This window comes from Rhizoctonia solani, chromosome 6 (assembly GCF_016906535.1).
Source record: "Rhizoctonia solani chromosome 6, complete sequence".
Classification (NCBI taxonomy): domain Eukaryota; kingdom Fungi; phylum Basidiomycota; class Agaricomycetes; order Cantharellales; family Ceratobasidiaceae; genus Rhizoctonia; species Rhizoctonia solani.
This window is the reverse complement of record NC_057375.1, coordinates 966,208-991,552: the sequence shown is the minus strand read 5'-3', so window position 1 is coordinate 991,552 and position 25,345 is coordinate 966,208. Positions and strand designations below refer to the sequence as shown.

At 47.7% G+C, this 25,345-nt stretch overlaps 8 protein-coding genes across 8 annotated transcripts; 2 read left to right on the top strand and 6 right to left on the bottom strand.

The window, feature by feature from the left end:
* Window positions 1-335: 335 nt before the first annotated feature.
* Window positions 336-1,713, top strand: RhiXN_05768 (uncharacterized protein; the record flags this gene model as incomplete). Its single annotated transcript, XM_043325584.1, has 5 exons — window positions 336-546; window positions 601-939; window positions 1,038-1,103; window positions 1,265-1,358; window positions 1,581-1,713. The coding sequence occupies 5 exons, from the start codon at window positions 336-338 to the stop codon at window positions 1,711-1,713; spliced, it is 843 nt and encodes a 280-aa protein (XP_043181016.1).
* A 1,168-nt stretch (window positions 1,714-2,881) lies between these two features.
* On the bottom strand, window positions 2,882-4,573 carry RhiXN_05767 (beta-1,4-D-glucan cellobiohydrolase; the record flags this gene model as incomplete). Its single annotated transcript, XM_043325583.1, has 4 exons — window positions 2,882-2,941; window positions 2,998-3,072; window positions 3,128-3,904; window positions 3,956-4,573. 4 exons carry the CDS (start codon window positions 4,571-4,573, stop codon window positions 2,882-2,884), a joined length of 1,530 nt encoding a protein of 509 aa, XP_043181015.1.
* Window positions 4,574-5,286: 713 nt separating this feature from the next.
* RhiXN_05766 (beta-1,4-D-glucan cellobiohydrolase) lies at window positions 5,287-10,339 on the bottom strand (the record flags this gene model as incomplete). The annotated part of the gene is made up of 21 exons (XM_043325582.1): window positions 5,287-5,560; window positions 5,616-5,708; window positions 5,778-5,837; window positions 5,887-6,008; window positions 6,061-6,377; window positions 6,428-6,556; window positions 6,612-6,780; window positions 6,834-6,899; window positions 6,953-7,050; window positions 7,111-7,416; window positions 7,714-7,810; window positions 8,181-8,454; window positions 8,514-8,606; window positions 8,659-8,718; window positions 8,773-8,894; window positions 8,945-9,261; window positions 9,314-9,442; window positions 9,498-9,666; window positions 9,723-9,788; window positions 9,842-9,913; window positions 9,977-10,339. 21 exons carry the CDS (start codon window positions 10,337-10,339, stop codon window positions 5,287-5,289), a joined length of 3,396 nt encoding a protein of 1,131 aa, XP_043181014.1.
* A 522-nt stretch (window positions 10,340-10,861) lies between these two features.
* On the bottom strand, window positions 10,862-14,462 carry RhiXN_05765 (ribosomal protein S11; the record flags this gene model as incomplete). Its single annotated transcript, XM_043325581.1, has 8 exons — window positions 10,862-10,888; window positions 10,940-11,043; window positions 11,104-11,256; window positions 11,318-11,477; window positions 12,313-12,618; window positions 12,678-12,985; window positions 13,595-13,786; window positions 13,841-14,462. 8 exons carry the CDS (start codon window positions 14,460-14,462, stop codon window positions 10,862-10,864), a joined length of 1,872 nt encoding a protein of 623 aa, XP_043181013.1.
* Window positions 14,463-17,054: 2,592 nt separating this feature from the next.
* RhiXN_05764 (uncharacterized protein) lies at window positions 17,055-17,991 on the bottom strand (the record flags this gene model as incomplete). Its single annotated transcript, XM_043325580.1, has 3 exons — window positions 17,055-17,087; window positions 17,138-17,313; window positions 17,367-17,991. The coding sequence occupies 3 exons, from the start codon at window positions 17,989-17,991 to the stop codon at window positions 17,055-17,057; spliced, it is 834 nt and encodes a 277-aa protein (XP_043181012.1).
* Window positions 17,992-19,279: 1,288 nt separating this feature from the next.
* RhiXN_05763 (GNAT family acetyltransferase) lies at window positions 19,280-20,280 on the bottom strand (the record flags this gene model as incomplete). The annotated part of the gene is made up of 3 exons (XM_043325579.1): window positions 19,280-20,054; window positions 20,108-20,147; window positions 20,199-20,280. The coding sequence occupies 3 exons, from the start codon at window positions 20,278-20,280 to the stop codon at window positions 19,280-19,282; spliced, it is 897 nt and encodes a 298-aa protein (XP_043181011.1).
* Window positions 20,281-20,712: 432 nt separating this feature from the next.
* On the top strand, window positions 20,713-21,644 carry RhiXN_05762 (small monomeric GTPase RhbA; the record flags this gene model as incomplete). The annotated part of the gene is made up of 6 exons (XM_043325578.1): window positions 20,713-20,783; window positions 20,857-20,963; window positions 21,009-21,080; window positions 21,133-21,269; window positions 21,329-21,511; window positions 21,570-21,644. The coding sequence occupies 6 exons, from the start codon at window positions 20,713-20,715 to the stop codon at window positions 21,642-21,644; spliced, it is 645 nt and encodes a 214-aa protein (XP_043181010.1).
* A 1,248-nt stretch (window positions 21,645-22,892) lies between these two features.
* Window positions 22,893-25,049, bottom strand: RhiXN_05761 (alpha-amylase; the record flags this gene model as incomplete). The annotated part of the gene is made up of 14 exons (XM_043325577.1): window positions 22,893-22,974; window positions 23,034-23,325; window positions 23,382-23,579; window positions 23,636-23,712; window positions 23,765-23,894; window positions 23,948-24,048; window positions 24,098-24,152; window positions 24,204-24,227; window positions 24,285-24,300; window positions 24,353-24,393; window positions 24,456-24,476; window positions 24,535-24,570; window positions 24,627-24,869; window positions 24,926-25,049. 14 exons carry the CDS (start codon window positions 25,047-25,049, stop codon window positions 22,893-22,895), a joined length of 1,440 nt encoding a protein of 479 aa, XP_043181009.1.
* Window positions 25,050-25,345: the final 296 nt, after the last annotated feature.

Genomic DNA, 25,345 nt, shown 5'->3' with positions numbered 1-25,345 from the left:
GAGTGGTGGTAAACGTAGGGGGTGTCAGGGGCGCTCAAGGTTTGGCACCTCTAGCTTGGGCACTGCTTGTGTTATAGAGTGTGGTTCCGAGCTCGACTGCGTTGAGGTGGGAACGGAATTTTGGGTAACTCCCTGAGGGTAGACCCTTTGCTCCACTAATTTGGTGGAGCCGGTGAATAATATGGAGGGCGAGGGATTGCTGGCATGCGGCAACACAACAGCGCCCGATCGTGACCAAGACGCGATCCCGACGCAGCGCAGAGGCCAAGGGAAGACTCAAAAGCTCGAGAAATTAGTATTCATCAAGCTTGTACTACACTCGCCCCTGCCCCCTTATGTTTGAGTATACCGAAGCCCAAGGACAACGTAGACCACCTATGCAGAGATCGTATACCTCGGGTGCACCCGCCAACTATGCTCTGTCATACCCAGACGGGCCCTCACACTCAAGGAGCAATAGTCTTGACGTGAGCTCCGGTTCGTGGCCTGCTCAATGGGAGCAATCCCAGGGCCCTTCCGGCTCAAGCTCGAGCGCATCCTGGCTCGGTAAGTACATAATCCCCCGGACACGGAAGTGACCCTCATCCACCATGCACGCAGTCTCTCCATCTAACGTCTTTACCCATCCCCGATCCGCGCCAACTTTTGACCCTGTCTCTCTCAACATCTCCTCACCACCCACCCCTGCCTCTAATGCCCCATCCGCCACCAGTCCTTCTCAAGAATTAGAACAGCTCAGGCAGCGAGCCCGTGAGCTCGAAATCATCAATCAGTTTGCGACCGCTCGGGTTGAGGAGCTTGAGAAGGAAAGGGCTCTATACCGCCAACGAGGCATCGATGGCACACCCCCTATAACCCCTGACCTTGCTGCCGAATGGGAAGCCCGCACCGAAGCGCGCAAACGACAATACTGCTCTCCCAACCGTGCTGGCAATGCCTGTAAGTATATCGATCTTTTCGGATCTGCCCCACCCGCCCCACTACCACCCCTATCTGCGCCACCCGAGAAAGCCCCTTTTACTGATATTTTCGGACAGTGTGTGCATGGCACGATTCACGGCGTGAGCGTCGCGCATACCCAGCGCGGATGGCACCACCGAACCGTAAGTCCAAATTTTGCGCCTTGAGGCTCGACAAAGTGTTGATTTGAGCGAAATTTGTTATAATCCTTCCATTTCGGCGGGAATGCTTCGGATCATATCTGGCAATCGGCGACATAATCGATGTGGAAACGAAACCTAATGCACCATAACCCCCTGTCCAGACCTCAACTGTGGGTGTACATTCAACGAGGCACTTTTCGAACAAGCTCTGGCCGCACACGGAGTCGGATCCTACTATCCTGGAGAGTCTGTTCGGTGAGTATTGCTCCACTTTTCAATGGGATACCCCTTTTCCACACGTGTCTCCCTTTCCCTGGAGGCGTATTTCCGTTTCGGTCGGCCATCTCAGCGTAGGCCTGTTCGCAATTTGAGATACCCGCTCTTCAATCATTCAACCACCTGGCATCTCTCCTATTTGCATGAACTTTAGCATATCTAGACGTTAAGATCATAGACTAACCCGATTTTCTACCTCAGCATGGACCCAGCCCTACGTACCCCCCTTCTCAAGCTGCTCGAATGGAGATACGGCTACCGAGACGGTGATTTCGATCGCGACCCCGTAACCGGACAGTGGATTACTCAGGCCAGAGAGGAGAAAAAAGAGTAGAGCATATCTGACGGGCTCTGACATCCTGGGAAGATGTAGGGTGGGAATATGGGACTGGGTGATAGTGGGGATCATGCGGGGTGGGGTGCAGAGGAACAAAACGAACTCGGGAGGGATTCGTGACGGGCGAAAATGAGCGGGGAGCGCACGGGCATTCCAGGAGACATTATCAGGGGAACGGGGGCGGGGCAATGGGTGAAGAAGGGACGCGATGTATTTTCATCCGGGGCGAAGATGCATCGTTTTGCCTAAGCGGGCAGTGAAGTTTGCGTTTGAGTTTGAGTTCAGGAGGGCCGGATGTTGTCATCAGGGAAGGAACGAAACGGGGGACTTCCTATCGGTGTGAAGATTTATTATATTTCTTTTTTTTTTACTTTCTGGTTATCAGCAGTTGGCACTGGAGGTGACCAGCTTGTACGCATGTATCGTGTGGTGTATTATCGGACATGTGTCGTGTTCTGTTCATCTTGTGGCCATAGTCAAGTGCTGTCTTGTTTTACTGTTCTTAAATGTATGTATGATCCTAGTGGAATGAACGTGTGGTGTACGCTACTTATCTGACAATAGTGAGAAGTCGCTTTCGTCTTATTCTCATCCTGGTCGAGGCACCTTGCGAATATGAATGCCTTGGAAACTACTGAAGGTAGTATTATAAGTTTGAGCAAACTAAGATCTGTGAGTGATGATCAAAGTATTGTAAAAAGGACACCTATTACCGGGTCAGACCCCCGAGATGGATGAACATTACGCTAGTATATATTTTTTCGTCGAGCCGGGTATATTTAAAGCATAGGCCATCCCCAATATAGTTCAATATGGTTGGAGTATCGACCACCCGAACGATTTTTTAGAACACAGGAGTGCATGAGCACGAGTTCGCAGGGGGTTACGTCGTGATTGTAGTGGACTAGGCCCCGATTGTAGCCTTGGTTGGTTGTTTATTTAGTTTTATAGTGCATCTAAGTAAATTGATAATGTAATCTCTCGGTTCCGAGCACCCCTTGCTTTTCAGGGACCAGGCTGTTTTGGTCGCAACTCCTACATCTCGAATACTTTGCGGCGTGCAGGGATCGAAAGAAACAACAGTGATTTAAAACCAAAGATTTATATACACATTTTATCGCCCAGTTATATTCCCAGCAGATTCGTACGACTGCATGGTCCCAGCTTACAAGCATTGGGAGTAGTAGTCGCCGTTCTTGACGCAAGTGTAAGGAGATTGGCAAACCTGAAAACAAACAATTTGTGAATTACTGTTTTATATATAAAAGAGATATCACTTACAGTCGGGCCGGTGTATCCGATACCGCCGCATTGACCCCAGTGAGGAACAGTGCCAGAAGAAGCGGTTGTAGTGGTCTGAAGGGTATAGTTAGAACGTTTTCTAGATACCAAAACCAAATTGAGTACTTACAGCAGGAGCGCTGGTGGTAGGGGTAGTGGGGGTACCGGTGGAGCCGCCGTAGGTAGAGCCAATATCACCAAACTTGATGTTCGAGAAGGTAACGGAAGCATTGGGGCTGTTCTTCTCAACATCGTCAGGAACACCAGAAGAGGTGGAGCAAGCGCCACGAGCAATCCCGGGAGTGTTGGTGTTGCCACCGACGGGGTAGTCGCTGTCGAGCCAGAGCATGTTGGCAGTATGATCGTCCCAGATGGACAAGACGAGGACGTGGCCTTTGGTGAAAGATTTGTCCATAGCGGAGAGACCACCCTTGTTCGCGAAGACATTCTCGTCATTGAAGGCGGTCTTCTGGGCAGCGCAGAACTTGTCGGTAATCGAATCGTAGGTGTCCATTCCGGCAACATTGGTCTTCGAGTTTTGGATGACCTTGCCATCTTGGACGTAGATGCGGCGGATCTCGGTCAGAGCACCGTTGGCAGTACCGTCAGAGGTGATGAATTGAGTAACAACGGTTATCTTCTTGTTGGTGTCGATGGTGAGACCCTTGCCGTAGAAAGACTTGTCGCCCATGCGGTAGGAGTTGAAGTCGCATCCGGGCTGGTCACAGATGCTCGAGCATTCGGAGCCAGTGCAGCGCGTCTGGCCGTTGGCAGAGCAGGGGTGAGGGGTGTATGCAGTGGCCATGGAGTTAGCCTCCCAGATATCCATCTCAGTGCAGCAGGTCCCGTAGCTACCAGTGCCCGAGTTGGGGTCATTAGGAGCGCCATTCCAGCCGACAACGTTCGCCTAAAGCCAAATTAGTTACTACTCGATTATGTTGTTTGGAGTTTTACACACCTCCCCGTTGATAAACTTGATGTCCTTGGGGCATTGAGCATCGCAGTAACCGGTTCCATACTTGGCGCCGGCCTTGTTGTTCGGGTACTTGGACATGCCACCATCGGCATCCATCTCGGAGAAGTAGAGAGCGCCGTTCAAACCACAGGGGAGGTTGGAAACATCGACATCGAAAGTGAACTCCTGGTTCTTGAGCTTGAATAACTCGTACTTGGTATCGTCAGAGGCCATGAGGTAAACACGAGATCCGACGTTGTTGCCGCTGGAGCCCTGGGTGACAAACTTGAGAGTCAAGGCATTGCCGGAGGTGGTGATACCATAGGTGCCAGAATAGTCAGCACCATCGACAGCGCAGTTCTTGGCGCAGGTAACGGCGTCGGTGCAAATGGAGGTATCCCACTTCTGGCCGGTATAGCAGTTGGTGTAACCGGTCGTTGTGTGAACCCAGCGCCAGTTGGCATCGAGCACGACCTTGCCGCTAGATTGAGTAACACAACCTCCGGACTTGGTGCATTTCTGCCAAGGAAGCGGGGGATGGACTTCAGCCTTGCTGGTGCCGACTTGCTGGGCCTTGACGGCTGCGAGATAGAGGGAGAGGAGAACGACCGCAGAGTACATTGTAGACTGAGATGCCAAAGAGTGAACCGATGTGGATTGAGTGTAAAGTGACAGTGTATTTATATAAATTTCTCTCGGTAAAAATGCGGCGTGTCCTGGCAAAGCCTTTTAGAGTACCGGAATAGTTACGCATAGTTCGACATTCATGGCCACTACGAGGACAACGGCAAATGTCACAGAAGAACCAACCCAAGAATAATGGCGGACATGGCGCCGAGGAGAGACCGAGTATATCATGCAAATTTCCACTCCGATAGAGATGATATAGCAGCCCAAGGATATCTTATTGGCTAGGCAAGAAATTATTAGCGATGCCAAGGTTCTTCAAGCTTCTGCTTCGGTCGAGAGTATAGACCATATCAAAGGCTCGCAAGTTTTTCCGAGTCTACTGGACTGTCACCTGAACAGGATGGCCACAGGCCGAACCTTCAGAACACATAGAGATATTTTCGTGCGAGTTGCTTGGCTACTGAAACTACGCGCGGTGGTGGTTTATTATGAGATGGCTTAAATTGGGCTGCCGCGGGGTATTTGGTAATCATCTTGATGCCCGAAATTTCCCGGAATAGGCATTCAGCTGACTCTCGAGAAGGCGTGTACCGAAGTGGACCTCCCTACAAGTCAAGCAATCGAACAAAATTGAAAAAATATCCAGGACAAATGTCGCTAGTTATAGCGGAGAAAAAAGAACTAGCATTTAGCATACGTTCTCGTTACACTCGCGTTTCGTTCTGGCTCATCCAAAATTGGCAGCGTTGTTGTTCATAGGCTAGGACAGCCTCTACCGAGCTAGCCGTGCCATTGCTGTTTCCTCTCACGTCCTCACTCATGACTACCCGACTGTTTCCCGCATATGGTGGCCATATCGGGGAATATGCCCGTTTGAATGTGGATGGATTACCTGCCCGCGAGAATGATGCCCAATATTGAATAATTTCTTCTGCTACTGGGACTTCAGTTGTGTTAAATGGGTGGAATGTCCCACCTCTGGTATTTTCTTTGTTAGTCAAGTGTGCATAACTATGTCACATATGCTACTTACGTTGCGCCGTTGAACATATAATATACATCAGAAGTATGGCCAACACCTCGCCAAGGATTCGCCGCAAAATCAACGGGGTTTGGAACATTGAACCTAAGACACAACGTAAGTTGAGTCACCAAACCTAACCCGGAAGTAAAAAAAAAAGGCTAAATTAATTACCGATATGAATATGCATTCTTGTGACCTGTCTTGACCGTTGCATTTACCCAATGTTGATCCCTAGTAAAATGGGAATCAATTCCTCAGAAAAAAATGATCAAGTACTCACATGCATCCCATAATGATGTCTTGCATAATTGTCCAAGCGCGATCATAGTTGTCTACAAATGGCGACCCTGAAGTACCCGGGGACGGATAAAGCTGCAAAGCCTTATCCAAAGTAGCATTTGTCTTTATCCGGTGTGCGTTAGTGGCCTTTATCAACACCATTGTTTGCACTTACCACATGCCGATAACGGTTCGTAACCGCCGTCCTAACATCCTCGTCGGTGTTTACATTCTTGGGATTCCCAGCAAAGTTTCTTCCATCATTGGTTGTATGCCCGCCGATAAGATCAATCCCACGGCGAAACTTTCCTTGGGTAATGAGACGTGACGGAAGATCCGGAATGAATCCGTTGGGTCCATCTATGGTAGGCGCAAGGTAGTTGTTCCGCACGCTATTGATGGATTTGATTAATTCTGAAAGAGGAGCGGCGCGTAAACAAGCCATAGCCTCGGTTCCCGAGGCCGGGCATCCGGCTGCGCTAGTAACATTGCCTACAGGTATGTCAGTTGAGCCAAACACCAAGGAATCTTTGAATACATACCGAAAATACCTTCCAGCTCATGGTTCAGTGGGAGGGGAAAGAGCCCTATTGATTGGGCAATGGCGCGCTTGAAGGGAACCTGCACCTTTCCTCCCCATGCAGTCGCTTGAAGCAGCACCGAAGCTCCACCTATAATGATATTGATTTGATTTGATTGTTGCATTTTAATTTATATATAACTTACCAGCTGATTCACCGGAGATGGTGACCTCATCAGGATCACCTCCAAACGCACTGATATGACGCTTAATCCAAAATAGCGCAGCCCGTTGATCCAGAAGTCCAGCGTTGGGCGTTCCATTGGCCCGTACAGCCGTTCCGTCCAGAAAGCCAAACAGATTTAAGCGGTAGTTCTGTTAGTAAAGTTCAGTCTTATTCTGTGCTAGCATGAAACCCGGCCACCTACAATCGAAATAGCTACAATATTCTGATCTTGAGTAACCCAATCGTACATGGGGAAGTCAGGTGAGCTCTGAAATTCTGTTAGTTAACTCAAGGCATTGACCGGCATTTTGTATCACACACCCCAGCATAAAATCCGCCTCCATGTATATAAAAAATTACTGGAAGCTTGGCACCGGCTTTAGCAGAAGTTGGTTTCCAAATATTTAAACTAAGGCAATCTAACAGAAATCCAAGAAAACGTCATGGCAACTGAAGCCTAGCTCGAGAAATATACCCACCTTCTACACCAAGCCCCTCTTTGGCGGGCTGCTGTACGCAAATAGGACCCCAAGATCTCGCGTCGATCACTGTTCGGCTCGGGTTGTATGTTTCATCCAGATCCTTTGGCGCACGAAATCGTAAGTCCCCAAGAGGTGGCTGGGCGTATCGAATTCCCCCAAAGAATGTGACGGTTGAATTTGGTTGACCGGTGGGTGAGGTAGAATTACCGGCATAGGCTGTATATCCTAGATCAATGACAGGTCCCAGTGAAGAAGTAAGATTGGCAACGGCCTCTTGAGCTCCGATGCTCCAAGCGCTTAAGGCTACCAAGAACGAAAAACTCCGCATTCTGGGGCTTCGAGTTCCTCAGTATCCATCCTGCCACTGGGCGAATATTTGACGTTTATATATTGCAGCTTTCCACGTCATTTAGCTAAGGAGGCGAGGAATTTGGTGCGGGTTATACGCTTAACGGGGATGCACCATGTGCAATCTTTCATGCACTTTGTTCGTGAAGCACCAGAAGGCATCCGTGAATAATGAATTGATGATCGATTTAGGTCAAATGGGCTGTTGATAGGTGTTCCCGGCATCAAACGTTCCGGGTCGTTCCAGCTTACACATGACCTTCGACCGAATATGAATATAGTACTTTGATACACGGTAGTATTTAGATATATGGAGGAAGAGGTGTGATAGCGCGTGTCGACGTTGAAACTGTACAATCCCAAGTCAGGTGACGTTCACAAGACGCGAACTTTGATCACGGCACCTTGAACTTACCTCAAACCCGTCCGACAATCAATACTCGGTAACCAAGCTGATACCGATCATTGTCCCGGAACTTCAACTTTTGGTGAGTTTACAAGAGGTCTTGAGTTCACGTTGATAATGGAATTCACTAATTCAGGTGAGGGAGTCTCCTATGTGATTATTATGCCATTTTCCCCATACATCAGACCATGGACCCATTTATTCATCAGCCCCAATTTCGCACAGTAATAATGCTATACCTCACTCTCTGAAACTATATACTGGCTGAATACTGATCGGTGAAAGCATGGCAAACAATATGCTTATTTCAAACCCTCGTTTCATTCAGACTCATCCAGAAGCTGCATCGTTCTTGTTCGTAAACCGGAATTTTCTCAACGAAGCTCGCTGTGTGATTTCCGCTCCCCCCAACATCCTCGCTCATAACTATCCGGCGATCGCCTATATAATCTGGCCACGCAGGAGAATAAGAGCGTTTAAACTTGGATGGGTTGCCCGAGCGTGTAAACGAGGTCCAGTACTGCATGATCTCCTGGGCTACTGGCGCCTGTGTAGTGTTAAAAGGGGCAAAGAATGGTGTTGATCCACTATCAATGCGAACATTAAATGAATACATGCACACTGAACCTTCAAATCAAGTACTTACGTCGCGCCATTAAATAGATAATACACATCAGAAGCGTGCATAACACCTTGCCACGGATTCACGGCCAGTGTAACTGGATTAGGTACGTTGAACCTGTTGTATTTGAGTTCAAAGCAAGAAGATTCAGTTGATTGCCGGGGCTTACCGGAATGCATATACGTTCTTACGCCCTAATGCCCTTGTTGCATTCGCCCAGTGCTGATCCCTTGTGGTTGAATGCGTGAGTTTTACGCTTATAGGAGCCAACCCTATCACCTACATGCATCCAAAAACAGTATCCTGCATTATCGACCACGCACGGTCGTAGTTGTCAACAAAGGGTGACCCGGGTACACTCGCCTCGGGATATAACTTCAAAACCTTCTCCAGAGTTGCATTTGTCTATCAAACTACGGTAAGTGATGTGAAAAGTTCGAGTCGATTGATCGTACCATGTGTCTGTAACGATTCAAAATTGCTGTGACAATATCTGCATCCGTTTTCACGTTCCTAGGATTTCCAGCGAAATTTCGTCCATCGTTTGTCATGTGTCCAGCGACAAGATCGACGTCATGGCGGAATTTGCCTTGGGCAATAAGACGCGATGGGAGGTCAGGGAGAAATCCGTTTGGACCATCAATAGTGGGCGCCAGAAAGTTTGTTCGAACATTATTAATAGACTTGATGAGCGTCGAAAGGGGGGCCTCTCGTAAACATCTCATTGCTTCAGAGCCCGAAGCAGGACATCCGGCAGCAGTGGTCACATTATCTTAGGGGCATAACAATCAGCAAAGAGTTTCAAATGAAATAGAGATGCTTACTGAAAACGCCCTCTATTTCACTATCCAGGGGAAGTGGGTATAACCCAATTGACTGAGCGATGGCACGTTTGAACGGAACCGGCGACTTTCCGCCCCAGGCTGTGGATTGAAGCACTACCGACGCGCCACCTACGTCGTGATCGACTCAGCCTTGACCAGAATAATAGGCCGTAGAGCTGCTTACCTGCTGATTCACCGGCGATGGTGACGTCGTTTGGATTTCCTCCGAACTTACTGATGTGGCGTTTGATCCAAAGCAACGCCGCTCGTTGGTCAAGGAGTCCAGCATTCGGGGTACCGTCAGCCCGTACAGCAAGTCCATCCAAGAATCCGAATAAGTGTAATCGATAGTTCTATAACCAATTGACTTAGAAAGGCTTTGTAATGCACATGTATGCGAATTCCATACCATGGAAACAGCGATAACGTTCTGATCCTGAGCCACCCAATCATACATAGGAAATTGAGGCGAACTCTACAATGCACATGTTAGATTCCGGCTCCCAGAAAAAAATTAATCATACATACCCCAAAAAAGAAACCACCACCATGAATATAGGCAACGACCGGGAGTTTGGCACCGGCTTTTGCAGAAGTTGGCTTCCAGATATTCAAGTTCAGGCAATCTAATCAACTAAACTCAATTAGAAAACAATATCAAACAGAATACAAATAAGCCAGCTTGCCTTCAGCTCCTACTCCCTCTGTTGCGGGCTGCTGTACGCAAGTAGGCCCCCAGGATCTTGCATCCACTACCGTTCTGTTAGGATTATATTGCTCATTAAGGTCTTTTGGGGCGCGGAATCTCAGGTCTCCGAGAGGTGGTTGCACGTAGGGAATACCGCCGAAGAAAGTCACCGAAGAGTTGGGCTGGCCTGCAGGAGAAGTAGTGTTACCAACATAGGCTGCATATCCAAGATCGACCACCGGGCCCAGCGAAGAGGCAAGGCCCAGGTCTTGGTTTGATACGCGGGCCCCCACACTAACAACACCTGCGGTGAACAAAAACACCAAGGAGCCCCACATCTTCACAGTCGGGGATCGACTGCGGTCGGACTAATCTCTCGTTGAATAAATACATTTGCCAGCAACTTGTGGAAGGGGCGTGAAAAAACATTAGATTTACGGAGTCGGGCGGTCCGCTCGTATTGATAAGCGGGATGACTAATTCGTGCTGGAGCCTACGTTTCCAAGGACTGATCGGAAGACAGCGCAAGCAACGTGTGGCCGACTCTGGTCAAGCGGGTTTTTGAGAGGGTTCTTCAAACCCATTAATTTCTCCGGGCCGGTTCAACACGTTTCGAAGTGCCTCTAGGAAGTGGAATATTGTCACTGGACTTGACCAGTATTGGAACAAGTTCCGACAAATCACCTTACATGAGACACTAGAAGAGGGTGTCTTTACTCATGAAACAAGCACGACCACGGGACACGCCCAGAGATGGACGTGCTGCGTGTCAAGTGCAGCGACTATAAATTGCGGCGGAAGAGGATGTACATCACAAGTAAAATGAAATGTACAGAAGTTTTGGAAAATGCGTGAGGAAACTAGAGACGACGACCACGGCGACCACCCTACAGTGTCTTGTCAGTAGAAGTTTAAATAAAATAAAAATGTATGCTAACCTTGCGACGAGTAGAGTCGGTGGGGACCGGAGTCACATCCTCGATACGACCAATGCGCATACCCGAACGAGCAAGGGCACGGAGAGCGGACTGAGCACCGGGCCCTGGAATTTATTACGTAAGCGAGATGTCGCGGTTTAATGCATAGATTTATATCAGCATACCAGGAGTCTTGGTTCCAGTTCCACCAGTAGCCCTAAGTTTGATGTGAAGGGCGGTGATGCCGACTTCCTTGCAGCGAGTGGCAACATCCTGGGCAGCCAACATGGCCGCGTAAGGAGAGGACTCGTCACGGTCGGCCTTGACCTTCATACCACCTATATTTCACTCAGTACAAAGTGCCCATAGAGCAAATTCAAAAATACTTGCCAGTCACACGAGTGACAGTTTCCTTTCCAGAGAGATCGGTAACATGGACAAAAGTGTCGTTGAAGCTGGCGTAGATGTGTGCAACACCGAAAACGAGCTCGCCCTCAGCGACTTGGGGACCCAAAGAGGCAACAGCCTCCTCCTTAGGCGCCTTTCCCTTCTTTGGTGGCTACATGGCAAGAATGTCAGTCTCGCATACAATCGGCTTGAGTCCATCCAAAACAATAATCATTCGTCCAACACATTCTTTGCGCAAATCTCAGAGCGATTTCACATCTATAGCTTCGTAGAGCTTGTATGAACTCTGCTCACCATTCTGACTGGTCTTGGACGAGAGTGGCGGAAAAGTAAGCCTTGAGGACGTTGACAACAACCAGAACACAGTTGGAAATCAACACAACTGCATCCGGTCCGGATTACATCAGCCAATAAGATAGCTGGGTAAGGACGCTATGTCAATTATTGAATGGAAACTATAGTGTTTTCTTTAGCGAGCACTCAATCCTATGATAGGATGTACAACAAACGAGTGCCAATAGGTCAGGAGTAGCCGATACATGAAGTACAAATGAGAATGAACATTCTACGTCTGGCTTGGGGTTCACATGCCATGCCCAAAGACCCGGTTTATATTTATTCGCCAATATGGTTGCCTCTAATACGTTCAATTCGTGCTTGATACATTCCCTTGTCGTTTCCTCTTTTTGGATCCGTATATTGTCACTTGCTGATCCACCACAGCCACATCAAGGAAGCCCAGACCCTCAGGTTCTCAGGTTCTCGGCATGGCCAAGTCATGAGATCACAGGAACTTTCTTAATCATAAAACATCCGAGCACGCGCTTTCGCGCAAAACTCGTTGTATTCATATGATAATCATACATATATTCCTTTGATAAATACATACAACCATCGTGCAAAATCGGGGTAAAAGTCAAGATACAATATTGATACAGAATGCCTATTCAAGTAGTCATGTCCACACGTGTTACGCCTAAGCACACGTCAGGCACAACCTCCTCACCGTCGAGCTTGGCACGACTAAGACGGCAAGAGGGGGATGGCATGGCGATAAAGACGCTTAGCGCGAGGGAGCCTGGGGGTGGGGCCGAGGGAGCTTGAATCGTAGGAGGAGATGGGTCTGGGTTTGTTACTGGTTGGGCTGTCGCCTCTGACCGCGTGGGCGATGAGACAGAGCTCATGAAATTCAACCGGGATCTCCTTGGAGCTGATCCCGGCTCAGTTGGAGGCATGGTCGACCTTTTCACTTGATCCTCGGCCTTTGGGATAAGTTTAGACGCGGCAATAGGCTACATTCCATCCAAAATCAACCGACTACCGACCAAATATCACGTTCGTTTCGACTTACGGTTATCTTTGTCCAATCAATCGTCCCTTTAGCTTTCTCATTCCCACTGAAACTGGGGCCCTTGCTCTCTGGATCCCCTAGGTAGACCTCGTACATTACCGGCCGTATTCTAAGTTTCTTCCTGCTAGAAGGTGTAAAATAGAGAGCGCCAGACGGTAAATTGCGGATCTCTTCGACGAGTGCTGGGTCAAGTCGGCCAGCGTCAAGCGCTCGTTGGACACGGGCAGCGAACCGTCTAAAAATATAACTTAGATAGGACCCAATATTTAGCAAAATTCCGAGGTCCTTGCCTTCGTCGAGAGTATGCCCTGGCAACAAAGATAAGTACGATGAAGCTAATCAAGCCCATGCCACCCAGGAATGAATATGTGTATATGCCTCTGCAAATTGGATTCAGCCAATGGTAGCTTAGAATTGGTCATTTAATTACCTGTTAGGTGGTGCCCATAATGGTTGAGTGGGGTTCGGATCGAAGCTGGGTGTGGGGACGGGGGTAGAGGTGGAGGAAGACATTGGGAGAATCGGCTGCCGATCGTCGCTCGCCAAGCAATGAATATACCAGCTCAGGCTGTACTAGAAGCCGCTGGGCGTCTAACTTAGATGAACCGAGGTTTTGCCGAATTATCTTTCCAACGGCCACGGTGCAGATCTGGGTCTTAGACTTCATGGTGTGCGTTAAAACTATTGTCATATTCCCAAGTCCTGAAAGCGATTTATGACTATTGTTACAGGCGATAAAGAAAGGAACCTCGGGGCAAATATCTCGACTACTGTACAATGTTAATAAAAACCGGTTGAAATTTTAGTGATCATGGGGACCTCCTAGATCGTATATTTTACTGCGCTCCAATCGTGGACCAGCCTCGATATGCGCTCCTGCAGACTACGACCGCACGTAGTGCACTCGACATGCGTACCCAATAGTGATACCATGTCTTGAATGTCGCCTGGATGATTTTGAGCAATCATGTAAGCCGATGCGAGAGTCCACGCGCGCAGGATGCCTTTTTGGGCATCGATACTACACCGAGTACTCTCTTCCGGTGGGTGAAGGTTTGGCAGAGGGAGAATAATCCTTCTCAAAGCATCTGCACGACCAAGATGAAGGACTTGAGGTATGTATAAGTAGGTATTGTTTTATCAGTGGGTAGAGTTTGGCTTACAAAACAAGCGCCTCAAGTAAATAGGGCCCATCTGCAACGCAAGATCGTCCGTGATTTGGTCGAGTGATATTCGAAGAGTCAATGCGCTGACAGACACAGCCAACGCCTCGAAGTAACACTGCGCTGCTACGGCGTACATGGATAATGAATCTACGGCCGCGGACTTGAGGAGCAGACCATACAGTTCTGAACGAGGGGATGCAATTGCGCTGGGATCACAACCGAGATTCACTAGAGTAGGGATTGTCTCACGAAGGGTATGGATCGAGGGGGAATATTCATGGATAGGGAAACGGTAGAGAGCTAGGAGCACCACGTTGAATATGTCTGAGGGTATATTCACCACCACAAGTCTAGGCTCAGAGCTGAAATGTGATTCACTCATAGGTTGGTTAGTATCGACCTCCTCAGCTGTACTGTACGAAGCACTATCGGCCAACAAACCACCAAAGCTATTAGTAGAATGCGAGAGGATAGTTGACTGATGGGCGTAGAAAAACACCTGATCCGGGGTTAAGAAGAGTACGTCTGCATCATGCATATCCCAAGAATCGAGATTGAAACGACTGGAGACAGACACAGGGCAGGACCCAAGTGGTGCGGTTCGCGAATTCGTTGACATTGTGGATCGTGGAGTGGAGGAGTGGTAGTATCATCCGCATGTCTTTATATGATGCCTAGCCCATAATCAGTGCGTGACGCTTACTGATTAAGTTCCATATTCGATCCGCTGCGCTCCCGGTAAATACGATGGTAAATCCGGCCGCATTCCGCTTCTCTCTTGCTAGATACAATGGATTATTTTCTAATTGCGAGCAGGCTGTCGACCCTTTCACCTCCCTGACAAAGTGAAGCCCAGCTACTTGTACATTACACCTGCAATCAGGCCTTAATAATACTGCAGCATTATTCTTCTCTACAAGAGGAGCAAAGCGCGTACATACAATTCAGCGATCCCCAATAACCCCACGATTCAGCCCGGCGTTGAGTACCTAAGCCGGAATTCATTCGGCCCCGACTGTGAGTCGTGGCACACCCAAATAAGTATCCACGTTTTGCGCCAGTAAGACTAGTTTACCTTAAGCGACAGTACGGTATGATTCACGAACTGAAATAGCCGAGATGTGGAATCGGCATTAGGCCGCGTGCCTGCTCCGACGCCGCTCCAATTGGCTACGGCTTGCGTCGGTCTGGATCTTCCCTCTTCCCCTACATAAATCAAGCATCGCTTCTCAGTCGGCATAGCTCCCATAACACGAGAAGAGATAAGAAAGCCACAAACCCATATGCTGCACAGCATGACACTTTCGAATTGACACACTTGAACGTGAGCTTGCGGATACCAATAAAAAGGCTCCGCTCCACGGCCCGAGTTGGTTTTTCAAACTTGTACCCTTTCGTACCGATCTGTAACGATCTAATGGCATTTTCAATACAACATTCGGCTGCGATCTCATTACTTATTGGTATCGACCTGTATGTAGCATTTGATGAATGGTAGCTTTTCGTTACGCTCAGTGTCTAGGTCCAATATTTGGAACTATCGTTTGAACTCTCCGTACAAGGTGCATGTATATTAGCTTCGTGAGCACGATGTAATATAAAGATTAATCAAACGACTTAATCCCACTGAATGACAATCCTTAAGTCACTTGTATTCGTAGTCAGAGCTAAGTAGATACTAGATTCTTTTGGGTATGAGCTCCTCAAAAGGAGACAAGTACTTTAGATGACCGAAACAATACACGAAACTCAGGTAGCTTGGTAATGTAACGGATAACTAATAGAAATGAAGGAATAATGACATAAAAATAGGTTACTTGTTCGTTAGAATGAACTGACTTAATTATATATATATTTAATATATGACTTCAACGAACCATTTGACTATGATTTTGAATCAAAAAACTAATACTCTCGTGGATTCGAATTCCCACCTGTACGTACGCATATGGCTCGTATACTCGGATAAAAGTTGTGGATAATTTTTCAGGATTCAGTTGGGTGGTGCTTTCTATTGGTTGTTCGGAACCGAAACTGGCCATGATTCGCTGCTATCGCCCAGTGCCCCATTGATTGGGCATCCCAAATTTGTAGGGATAGGGTAGCGTTTGAAGGAGGGATATCCTTGGTTAGGTTTACTATGCAAGATTTGATTTTTGGGGTCATGGTTGCATAGTTGAGAGCTGGGCCAATCGACATGGACTCTTTGGGAGCCAGTTACCTGATTGAGGCGCAGAAGCTTGTGGAGCATGCCAAATTTCCAATTGTTATGGGGCCGTCAACGTTGGTGGCCTTCCATGCCTTATGTTCTATCGGAGATGTAAGGTGGTGCGTGATTGTACTAAGCCATAGTTTACCACGAGCTCGAGTACTATCGTCCGCCGAGTTACCTACTACCGTACAGTATTATTCTAGCACCATTTGAGAAATTATCCAAAAATAGCTACTGGCATATATACAGCCAGCAGTAAAGGACGTAAGTGCAGGACTTGACGCCGTGGCTCGCGTATATTAAAATTTGGAATTGCAAATCTCAGAAGTGTTGGCACTGGTATGGTTTATTCGTGAACATATTTAACAAAATTGAAGTCAAGTATGTAAAAATACCATGATATACTATGTTAACACCCCAAATCAAACAAGCAACCAAATATCAATGCATATAACCGAATCACTGAGCTCGAGAGCCATGTACCAAAACTGAATTAGTTCGACTGACCTTGGTGCCATCCTAAACATAACTGTGAATTTGCAACTTCAGCTTGACCTAGTCCTGGTCCTACGACCGTGAACGGAGTGATTCAATAATAGCACAAGGGTATCATATGTCGATTGACCCAGACTTGGACCCAAGCCATCAGAGAAGCATACTAGCGGGTGATTCTGAACACCTGTATGTATTTGTACCATGGGAATTATTTCGGAAGTATTTCGCTGAGCACAACATAGACACTGACACGGAATTACTGAATTGACAAGTTTGTGCTCCGGCTTTACATGAAACTATGGTGATCAGTTTACCAGGCTGAGGTAAAGTCTGTTGGTGATCCAACATTTTTAGTTGTTCAAATACCCTAACAATACACATATACGGATACAAGGTTCAAAATAAAAGAAACAAAAGACCTAGTGATAACTAAAACTAAAATACAACCAATTCATTAAGCCCTGAGAAAGCTAAATCTATATCGTGCACTTTATTGCACTCCAGTCATGTACTAGCCTCGATATACGTTCCTGCAAGCTGCGATTGCAGTCCGAGCACCCAATTTGTGTGTTCAACAACGAAATCACTTCGTTTACACCTCCTAGATCATTTTGAGCGATAACGTACGCCGATGCAAGCGTCCAAGCTCGCTGGATGGATTTCTGAGATTGGGTGTCGCATTTAAGATTCGATTCAGGTGGATGAAGACTTGGCTGTGGAAGAACAATTCTTCTCAATGCAGCTTCTCGACCGAGGTGGAGAACTATGACTAGGAGTAAGTAGAAGCCCTGAAAAAATTGCTCAAAATCAACTCACAGAATATACGTTTCAAATAAACAGGGCCCATTTGCTGAGCGAGTTCTTCAGTGATCTCGTGTAGTGGTGTTCGAAGAGTCAGCGCACTGACGGATACGGCTAATGGCTCAAAGGAGCACTGCGCTGCTGAAGCGTACATAGGTAGCGGATCTGCGGCCGCGGACTTCAGGAGTAGTCCATATAACTCGGATCTGGTATGTGCAATCATGCTGGGGTCGATCCCGAGGCTCGCGAGGGCGTAAATTACTTCTCGGAGTGTTTGGCTCGAGGGCATAAACTCCTGTATAGAGAACTGATAAAGGGCTAAAAGTACAACATTGAAGACCTCCGAATAAATGTCCACTACAACAAGCTTGGGTTCGATGCTCAAGAACGAATCGACGTCGCTCATGGGCTGGGTAACATCGACTTCCTCGTTGTCGCACGCAGAATCTTCAGCCAGCAAACCACCAAAGTAATTGGTGGAGTATGATAGGAGTATAGACCGATGTGCGTAAAAGAATACCTGGTCCGGGGTTAAAAAGAGCACGTCCGCATCATGCATGTCCCAAGAGTCGAGGTTGAAACGACTGGAAATAGACACAGACTGTGAGTTGGGAGACGGAGTTTGAGATGTGTTTGACATGGCGGGAAACGTATTTTGAATTGACAGTTGACGATTGTTAGGCAGGTGTGGGTGTTTTATACAAGGGGAAACTCCAGAACATTGTGCAATGTGTTCCTGGACCCGTGTTCCGTTAAAATTGCGGTTGATTCATAAGTCACGTTTCTAAATATGTTAGATCAACCCCTCCCTCCACCTCGCAAGAATGACCCAACCCGAACGTCAAGTTTGTATGACGAGCTCTTGAGAGCAATGAGCAATCAAGAATAAGTGGGTGCATTTGAACACTTGTACATTTATCTTCACAGGAGGTGTACAATAATGCAAACTACCGGAGAGGACTTCTCTTATTAAAAATTACATGAGCTACAATATTATCCGGTTGGGAAATGACGTGATAGATAGTGTGCCATTCCGAGTGTTTCCCGTAGGCAAGGCCATTCGCTCGAAAGAAGTGGGCCCTAAATGACGGTCCCCCTGCTGGAAAACTTTCGGAGCTCGGTTGGTGTAGTGTCCCACGTTGGCCAGTAGTGCAAGTGTAAAAGAACTGTTATCAAAAGGACCAAACTACATTCCGAATCAATTCCGTTTTGAGCCCCATGTATGACGAAAGAGTTCGTGACCAAAGGGGTTCCCTGTCGCACGAGTGACATCACAACCTTTGAGTGTGAGCGCAATCAGAAATCTATATACCATGTAAAGCGCTTCGAAACAGGATGATGAACTGCGGCGCAATTGCAAGTTCAGTTACGCTCCTTTCTTTGGAAAAGGCGATTCTGTCTTTAGGTAGGATGAAGCGTTCTAAACCCCAACCTCGAAGTTCGCGCCTGCGATCTGGTAGTCTCTCGATGATGATAAGCTATTGGGGCACAACAGAGCAGCTTAGCTTCATCGCATGCGCGCATATAATCTACAAAAGGTGGAGCTTGCCACGTTATGAGTTTTATGGAGATCACCACGATCAGCATTGATATCTCGGAGCCGCATGAATTGACATCACAATCCGGGTCCGCAGCGTTCGAGATAGTTGTAGTACGGCATCCTGTCATCTCAAAATCTTGGTAGTTGACCTTAATCTTCCGCCAAGACAGTCAGGTGAGCCATTCGCATTTGGCTGGTAGCGTATGACTATACAGGCGTTGAGTAGATCAAAAATTGTTCCTCAACACTCGTTTGGTTCATAGGTTCATAATCCCGCTCACGTGCCTCTATGTAGTTCGATACCCAACCCTCCCTGCATTCACCCAAAACTCTGTGGGGCCACGCTCAACACACCATCCAAGCGGCCCCAAGTCGCATTCGGCGCAGCTCAGATACTTGATTCCTCCATCTCCTCCCACAGCGCGTGAAAACCCAATATTCTCGAACTGCATCGGGGAAGGCTTGACGAGCCACCAGCCTGTTGGCTCTTCCGGTAATGGAACTGGAAAGTCGGATTGGGGGAGTCGAAGATCTCTGGGTAGATCGTGGTTCTCTGAGCCGGAGTCCACACGCCTACGCCTCGCAAAAGGATCAAGCTCCCACATTGTGAGCGGGGGCAGGTGAGTTTGAAAGTGTTGTATCTGACGGATTGGTCCTCGTATGTCAAATTAATAAACGGGTCTTCAAATGACGCATATGCTCGCTGTCCAGATTTAGGACGCGTGGACTGTGATTGAAGTGCGGCTAATATAGTAGCCTGAGGGGGCTGGTCACGGTTGAAGTCTTTGCGCATTTCGAACCACGGGTCCTGGCCATGAACAACCGCACTGGGACCGACTTCCGCAAACCCCGCACGCGTATACAAGGGTTTTAGAGGCGCCTTGCATATCAAAAGCACTCGCGCAACGTCTAGTATCTTTTCCATTCGCTCGAGGTATTCTTGAAGAAGTTTGAGGGCTATACCGCGGCGATGATATGTGGATGCGACACAGACAGAGTGTATGCAAACGGACGAGGGCTTCGGCTCTGGTTCGTGTACCTCCATTGAATGGTGCGTGAGCGTCGGCGACGGGGAGAGCGTTGACACAATGAACCCGATGAGGGTGCGAGGATTGGGGAGATAGGCTCCCAGAAAGAAATTAGGCGCGACAGATTGGCGATACCTGGAAATAGGCTAGCCTGAGTGAGAGAGGCGGGGAAAATATAATCAATGTACTTCAACGCGTCAAGAGAAGCTGCTTCATCCAGAGGGTACCCTGAGTTCCAAACGTCGATATAAGTCTGTTGTAACTTGGTTTATGGCTCACCCGCCGCCTCAAGCTCATGAGCAGTCCCAATCTCATCTGCACGCACGAGGTCGAAGAAAAGATCGTCAGGGAGTCGGGACATGATGGTTGACAGTTGACTCGACAGGATACCGTCCTAATCCGGACAGAATCCATGAGAACCCTGAGTCACGGGGAATGCGGTGGAAATGCCCTTGTACTCGACGACGGCGACGACGGCGAAGGGACAATATTCCTGCGTTAGCGTCATATAACTTCTCTTCGATATATTCTCTTTCACGTATTATTCACGAAGCGCCACTTAGCGTTACCTGTGCCAATTGCGCAATCTCCTTGCGTGCGTAAGAGATATGTTGAATATTTACTTTTCGTTTTTTTGCTGATATTTTCTCCATTTTGATTGGTGTTGGATGTGCCCTACGACAGTCATAGGTCTGCCGCTTGATTACCGCCCACTGCGCGCCTCGAATTTCTCTTATCTCGGACCAGTCGCTCGTTATTCTTCAACTTTTCCCTCAACCACTAACTGCCCATCATGGCCTCTAACCCCACCGGTTCTCCTACTAACGAGACTGGCTTGCTCCCCAACGGCGATGAGAAGAACAGGTGTGTCAAATCTCGAATACCCGTCGAAAATTGAAACGAAATACTCAAAACAAATATTCAACATGGATTTCAGCGTCGTCATCAAGGTTGGCATGGTCGGCGATTCACAGATCGGAAAGACCAGTCTCATGGTCAAATATGTCGAGGGCAGCTTCGACGAGGACTACATCCAAACGCTGGGTATGTACCTATATCCCTTCTCTGATCTACGCTCACCCCCTCCAGGCGTTAACTTTATGGAGAAGACAATATCCGTCCGGAGAACAACTATCACATTTTCTATATGGGACTTGGGAGGTACATTGCTCGCTTGTTCTCCACAGACTTGTCCGTGTTTACCAGTTTACAGGTCAGCGAGAATTCGTGAACATGTTGCCGCTGGTGTGCAACGACGCGGTGGCTATTCTCTTCATGTTCGATCTTACCCGAAAGTCAACACTCAACTCGGTCAAGGAATGGTACCGGCAGGCAAGGGGCTTTAACAAGGTTTGTTTTGATTCGGTCTCTGATTCATCAGCCTCGACATTAACATCGCACCCACGTAGACGGCAATTCCATTCCTAATAGGAACTAAATTTGACACCTTCTCCACATTCCCGCGAGACGAACAGGAGGAAATCACAAAACAGGCGAAGCGATTTGCCAAAGCAATGCATGCCAGTCTGATCTTTTCGAGTACGAGCGCGAGCATTAATGTCCAAAAGATCTTCAAGATCGTGCTTGCCAAGGTAAGGCGAAACGATCTTCTTGCCTATCCTCTCATGTTCAAGTGCAATGTTTCTCTAGGCATTCGACTTAAAATGCGTGATACCAGAGATCGAAGGTGTCGGCGAACCCATATTACTCTATGTCGACGTTTAATTGTTGTTCCTTCCTCCTCCTCACCTCCTGGTTGCTGTGCGCCCACCCTCATACCTTTACTTATATCCACACACCATCTATTTGCCGTCAATTGTAGTTCAATCAACACCTCACCGCGGGACATTCCTTCGCATCCCATCTACCAATCTCCATCCGCCCACCTGCCCATGTAGTCTGGCCCTAGCTTTGCTGTGCACCTTTTTTTGTTCTCCTCTTTCTGCCCTAGTAGCGTTTGTGTTTTCAATATCTAGTCGAGTGTTCGATCAAGTTCAGTTGGAGTAATCGCTATTTACTTTACAAGAAAACTTCTTCGTCTTTTTCTCTCTTTCAGATTGACAAGTCTAGATTTCCACTCCGTAGCACAACATCTCGTCTTCTCTATTCTATAAACATAGCTCCACAATCGGAAAACAAAGCTGCCACAATGTTTTTGTTGACACGCGTCGAGGGTTGATTGTGTGGTCTTGTGGTGCACGGCGGATCATTAAAAATTGCAAATTAAGGAAGTTCATCATAAATGCAAGCCAAATTGCTGTTCGCAAGTCCGATGTGCGGTGAAGAGGCCTAAGGCTCCTAAGGTGAGCTTCGTGGGTGATCTTTCAATTGCCATACTTAGACGGGCATCAGCGGGTCTGGCCTATATGCAATTACATATATGATGCTATCCCTCTCCCACCTTTTCTACCCTCAAGTCCGGTTGTCAGACCATATCGATCCTGAGTTACTGTAACTCTGCTAAATTTTTTTACTCCGGAATAAATGCTCTTGATATTCATATCTACATTCGAAAGACGTATTGGACTTGCAACTAGTATAAGCGCCAACACGCTTAAACGCAAAACTGCCGATGTTTTTGTTCAAGTCGGTAGCATTGCCACACAGTTATAACGAAGAATAAGGTCGATATTGGCAAAAATTATGCCAAGTTCGAATCATGTATCCATATGTTTACCATGGTTCAGATTCTTCGTGAAATACTTGACAAGACGACAAGGTTGTGCTGGTAAGGTGCTCTTGGGGGGTGGCAGAGGATTAGCGTCGCCCGATGTGTTCATGTAGTTGCGGCATTCAAATCGAAGATAGTTTCATGAGGGCTTTCAATGCATTTTCTAGGACAGCCCTCGCTCCAGGGGTCCAATGATGGGATAATCAATGGTGTGTATTAGGGAAATAGTAACATATGTCCAGATCGCGGAAACTTTGTCAGAAAAGCTGTCCCGCGCAAGAGAAAACTATCGCCAGGTAACCCTAGTACTTAGCACCAATGTGATAGGCAACTGCACTCCGGCCAGGAATAGTCACGGTCAAGGATCCGTTGGCAATCGTAATCCTGTAGACGCGCATATAGTCAGCGAGGGTGTTTGATGCAACGCAATACGAGATACTGACTTTCCACCGGTACAACTACTTCCAGACTTCTTGCCAGTAATCACATCGCAGTAAGTAGCGCTCGGAAGCGAAGTCTTAAAAGTACGAGACCACTGCCAATCTTCGTTGTTGATAGCAACAAATCCGGCATTGCCTCGCCCGAACGCGATTTGCTGATTGGTGCCTTGCACCCAATCGTTCAGGTTGGTGCCATCGACTTTGTTGTAGAATTTGATCATTCCGGCGATTGGGGTCCAACGATGTTGGCATAACCAGCCATTGGCGCCGCCAGAGCCGTTGCAAGAGCCCCATGCTGAGGGAGCAGAGGTTCAGTCAGTAGAAGTGCAAATAACCTATTGTTTACCCTACCACCACTAGGAGCGCCAGCATTAGTGTCGTCAAATCCATAGCTCGACAAAATGGTCGGAGTACCGTAGGGGTAGGACAGCATGAAAACGTGAGCTAGAGCATAGGTGTTACTTGGCGACCTGTACGTGAGAGCATTGCCTCCCCGCTCTTGGTCGTGATTCGTGACGAAGACATTAGCCGAGCTAGATGCCAACCAGCCTAAACCAATCAAACTAGAACATTCAGTAAACCACTAGATTGTTTAGAGTAGTTACCTCGGTTCTCAATGCCACGAAGCCCGGCTATTCCTCCTCCGCTAAAAGCCGCCTTCAGGGCTTCCGGGTATCGAAATCTAACAACGGGCTGTGTTTGTACTAGGTAATTGGTGCATATAATCCACCTACTCTTGAACATCCCCTATATCAGTGTACATGCCGACCATGGATCCTCCTGTGTCCACGACCTCTTGGGAAATGTAAAGTGGCGGACGAGCAAGTTTACTCATGATTGCACGAATATCGTTTGGATGCATATCTATATAAAGGCGACGGTCAGACTCGAGAACAAGCTTGTGATCAATGGCCTACGCTTCGCCGCGTCAATGCGAAATCCATCGACCCCAAGGGAGAGCAAATCGTTTGAAAAGATAGCCAACTTGCTGCGCACGTATTCCGAACCGGTGTTTAGGCTACCTTTATATCAGCAATGCCCCCAAAAGTGGGTTAGAGACTACCCACTCAGCCAGGTTAACCAATTCACAATTCCAGTTTTGATCCCGGTTACCCCAGTCCTCTTTACCGTGTGTTTAGCCTATATCCGACTCTCCGTTTGTAGTAAACTTACGAATATCGTCATTGTTGGTCATCCCTACGACATGAAGTTAAGTTTCTTCTGGGTAGGGGGCCAGGTCATTAGAGGACTCACCACAATGATGAAAATCCTACATCTTGTTTGTGAATAAATAGAATCCACATTGGATGTCAAGGACTCACGTTCCAACTGTACAATCCAGGGTAGTTATAGTGGCTAAACTCTGGAAATTGTTTTGATTAGCTGATTGGTTTCGATGGCATGGCGCAGTAGAACGGGGCTTACGGGTTCCAGCGATGCCAACGCCTATTGAATACTATCAGCACGAGCGAAAGGTGCACTGTACTAGAAGGACAGAACAAACCATTGTCTACGCCAGACATGTGGTTCCAGATTACATCTTATAGGAGAGCAGGTGAGTTCGGTTAACCATATGGTAGCTCAATGAGCACGTACCGACGGAAACCTTCACGCCAGCATTTTTGCATCGGCCAACCATTTCCGCAAAGTCGGAACGTGATCCACGCTTTGACTGGATTTGATAGCTGACCACTTGATAATCTACCCACCACTGGTCTCCTCTTATGTGCTCTTGGGGCGGATTTACCTGAACAAACCCGACGCCAGCCGGACCAAGGAATTGCTCGCATTCAGCAGCAATGCTCTTCCAGTTCCAGCCAAACATTTGGACCGAAGCCTCTAAGCGAAAAAAGATTCGGGTGTTAGCCCGTGCAGAAGTATAACCGTGAGCTTACTCTTGTCATAATTCGGCGCACGTTTGTGCATTCGCAAACTTGAATGCGAATCGGAGCAGTTGCGAGCAGCATTGGCTGCGATAGCAAGGAATGTGAGTGAAATGAGAGAATTACGAATGGTCATTGTGCAAGAGAACGAACGGTGAAGTGAAAGAAAGAGGATAGAGGGAGGCGAATGTTGAACCACTCCTTTATAGAGATTGCCCAAGCCTCAGGTCCCTTCCTCGTTTTTGCTCGATGACAGCCATGTACGACAGTGCCTGACATTCAATTGACATGGAGCCGAGAACCGTGCCTGAGCTGAAAGACCGAATATGACGATGGGAAAAGTAAATGCGTGAATTAATCAGGTTTCTATACTACCACAACTGAAACATTGTTAAATGACATTGCTATATGGAGGACGGAATAAATGGGTCT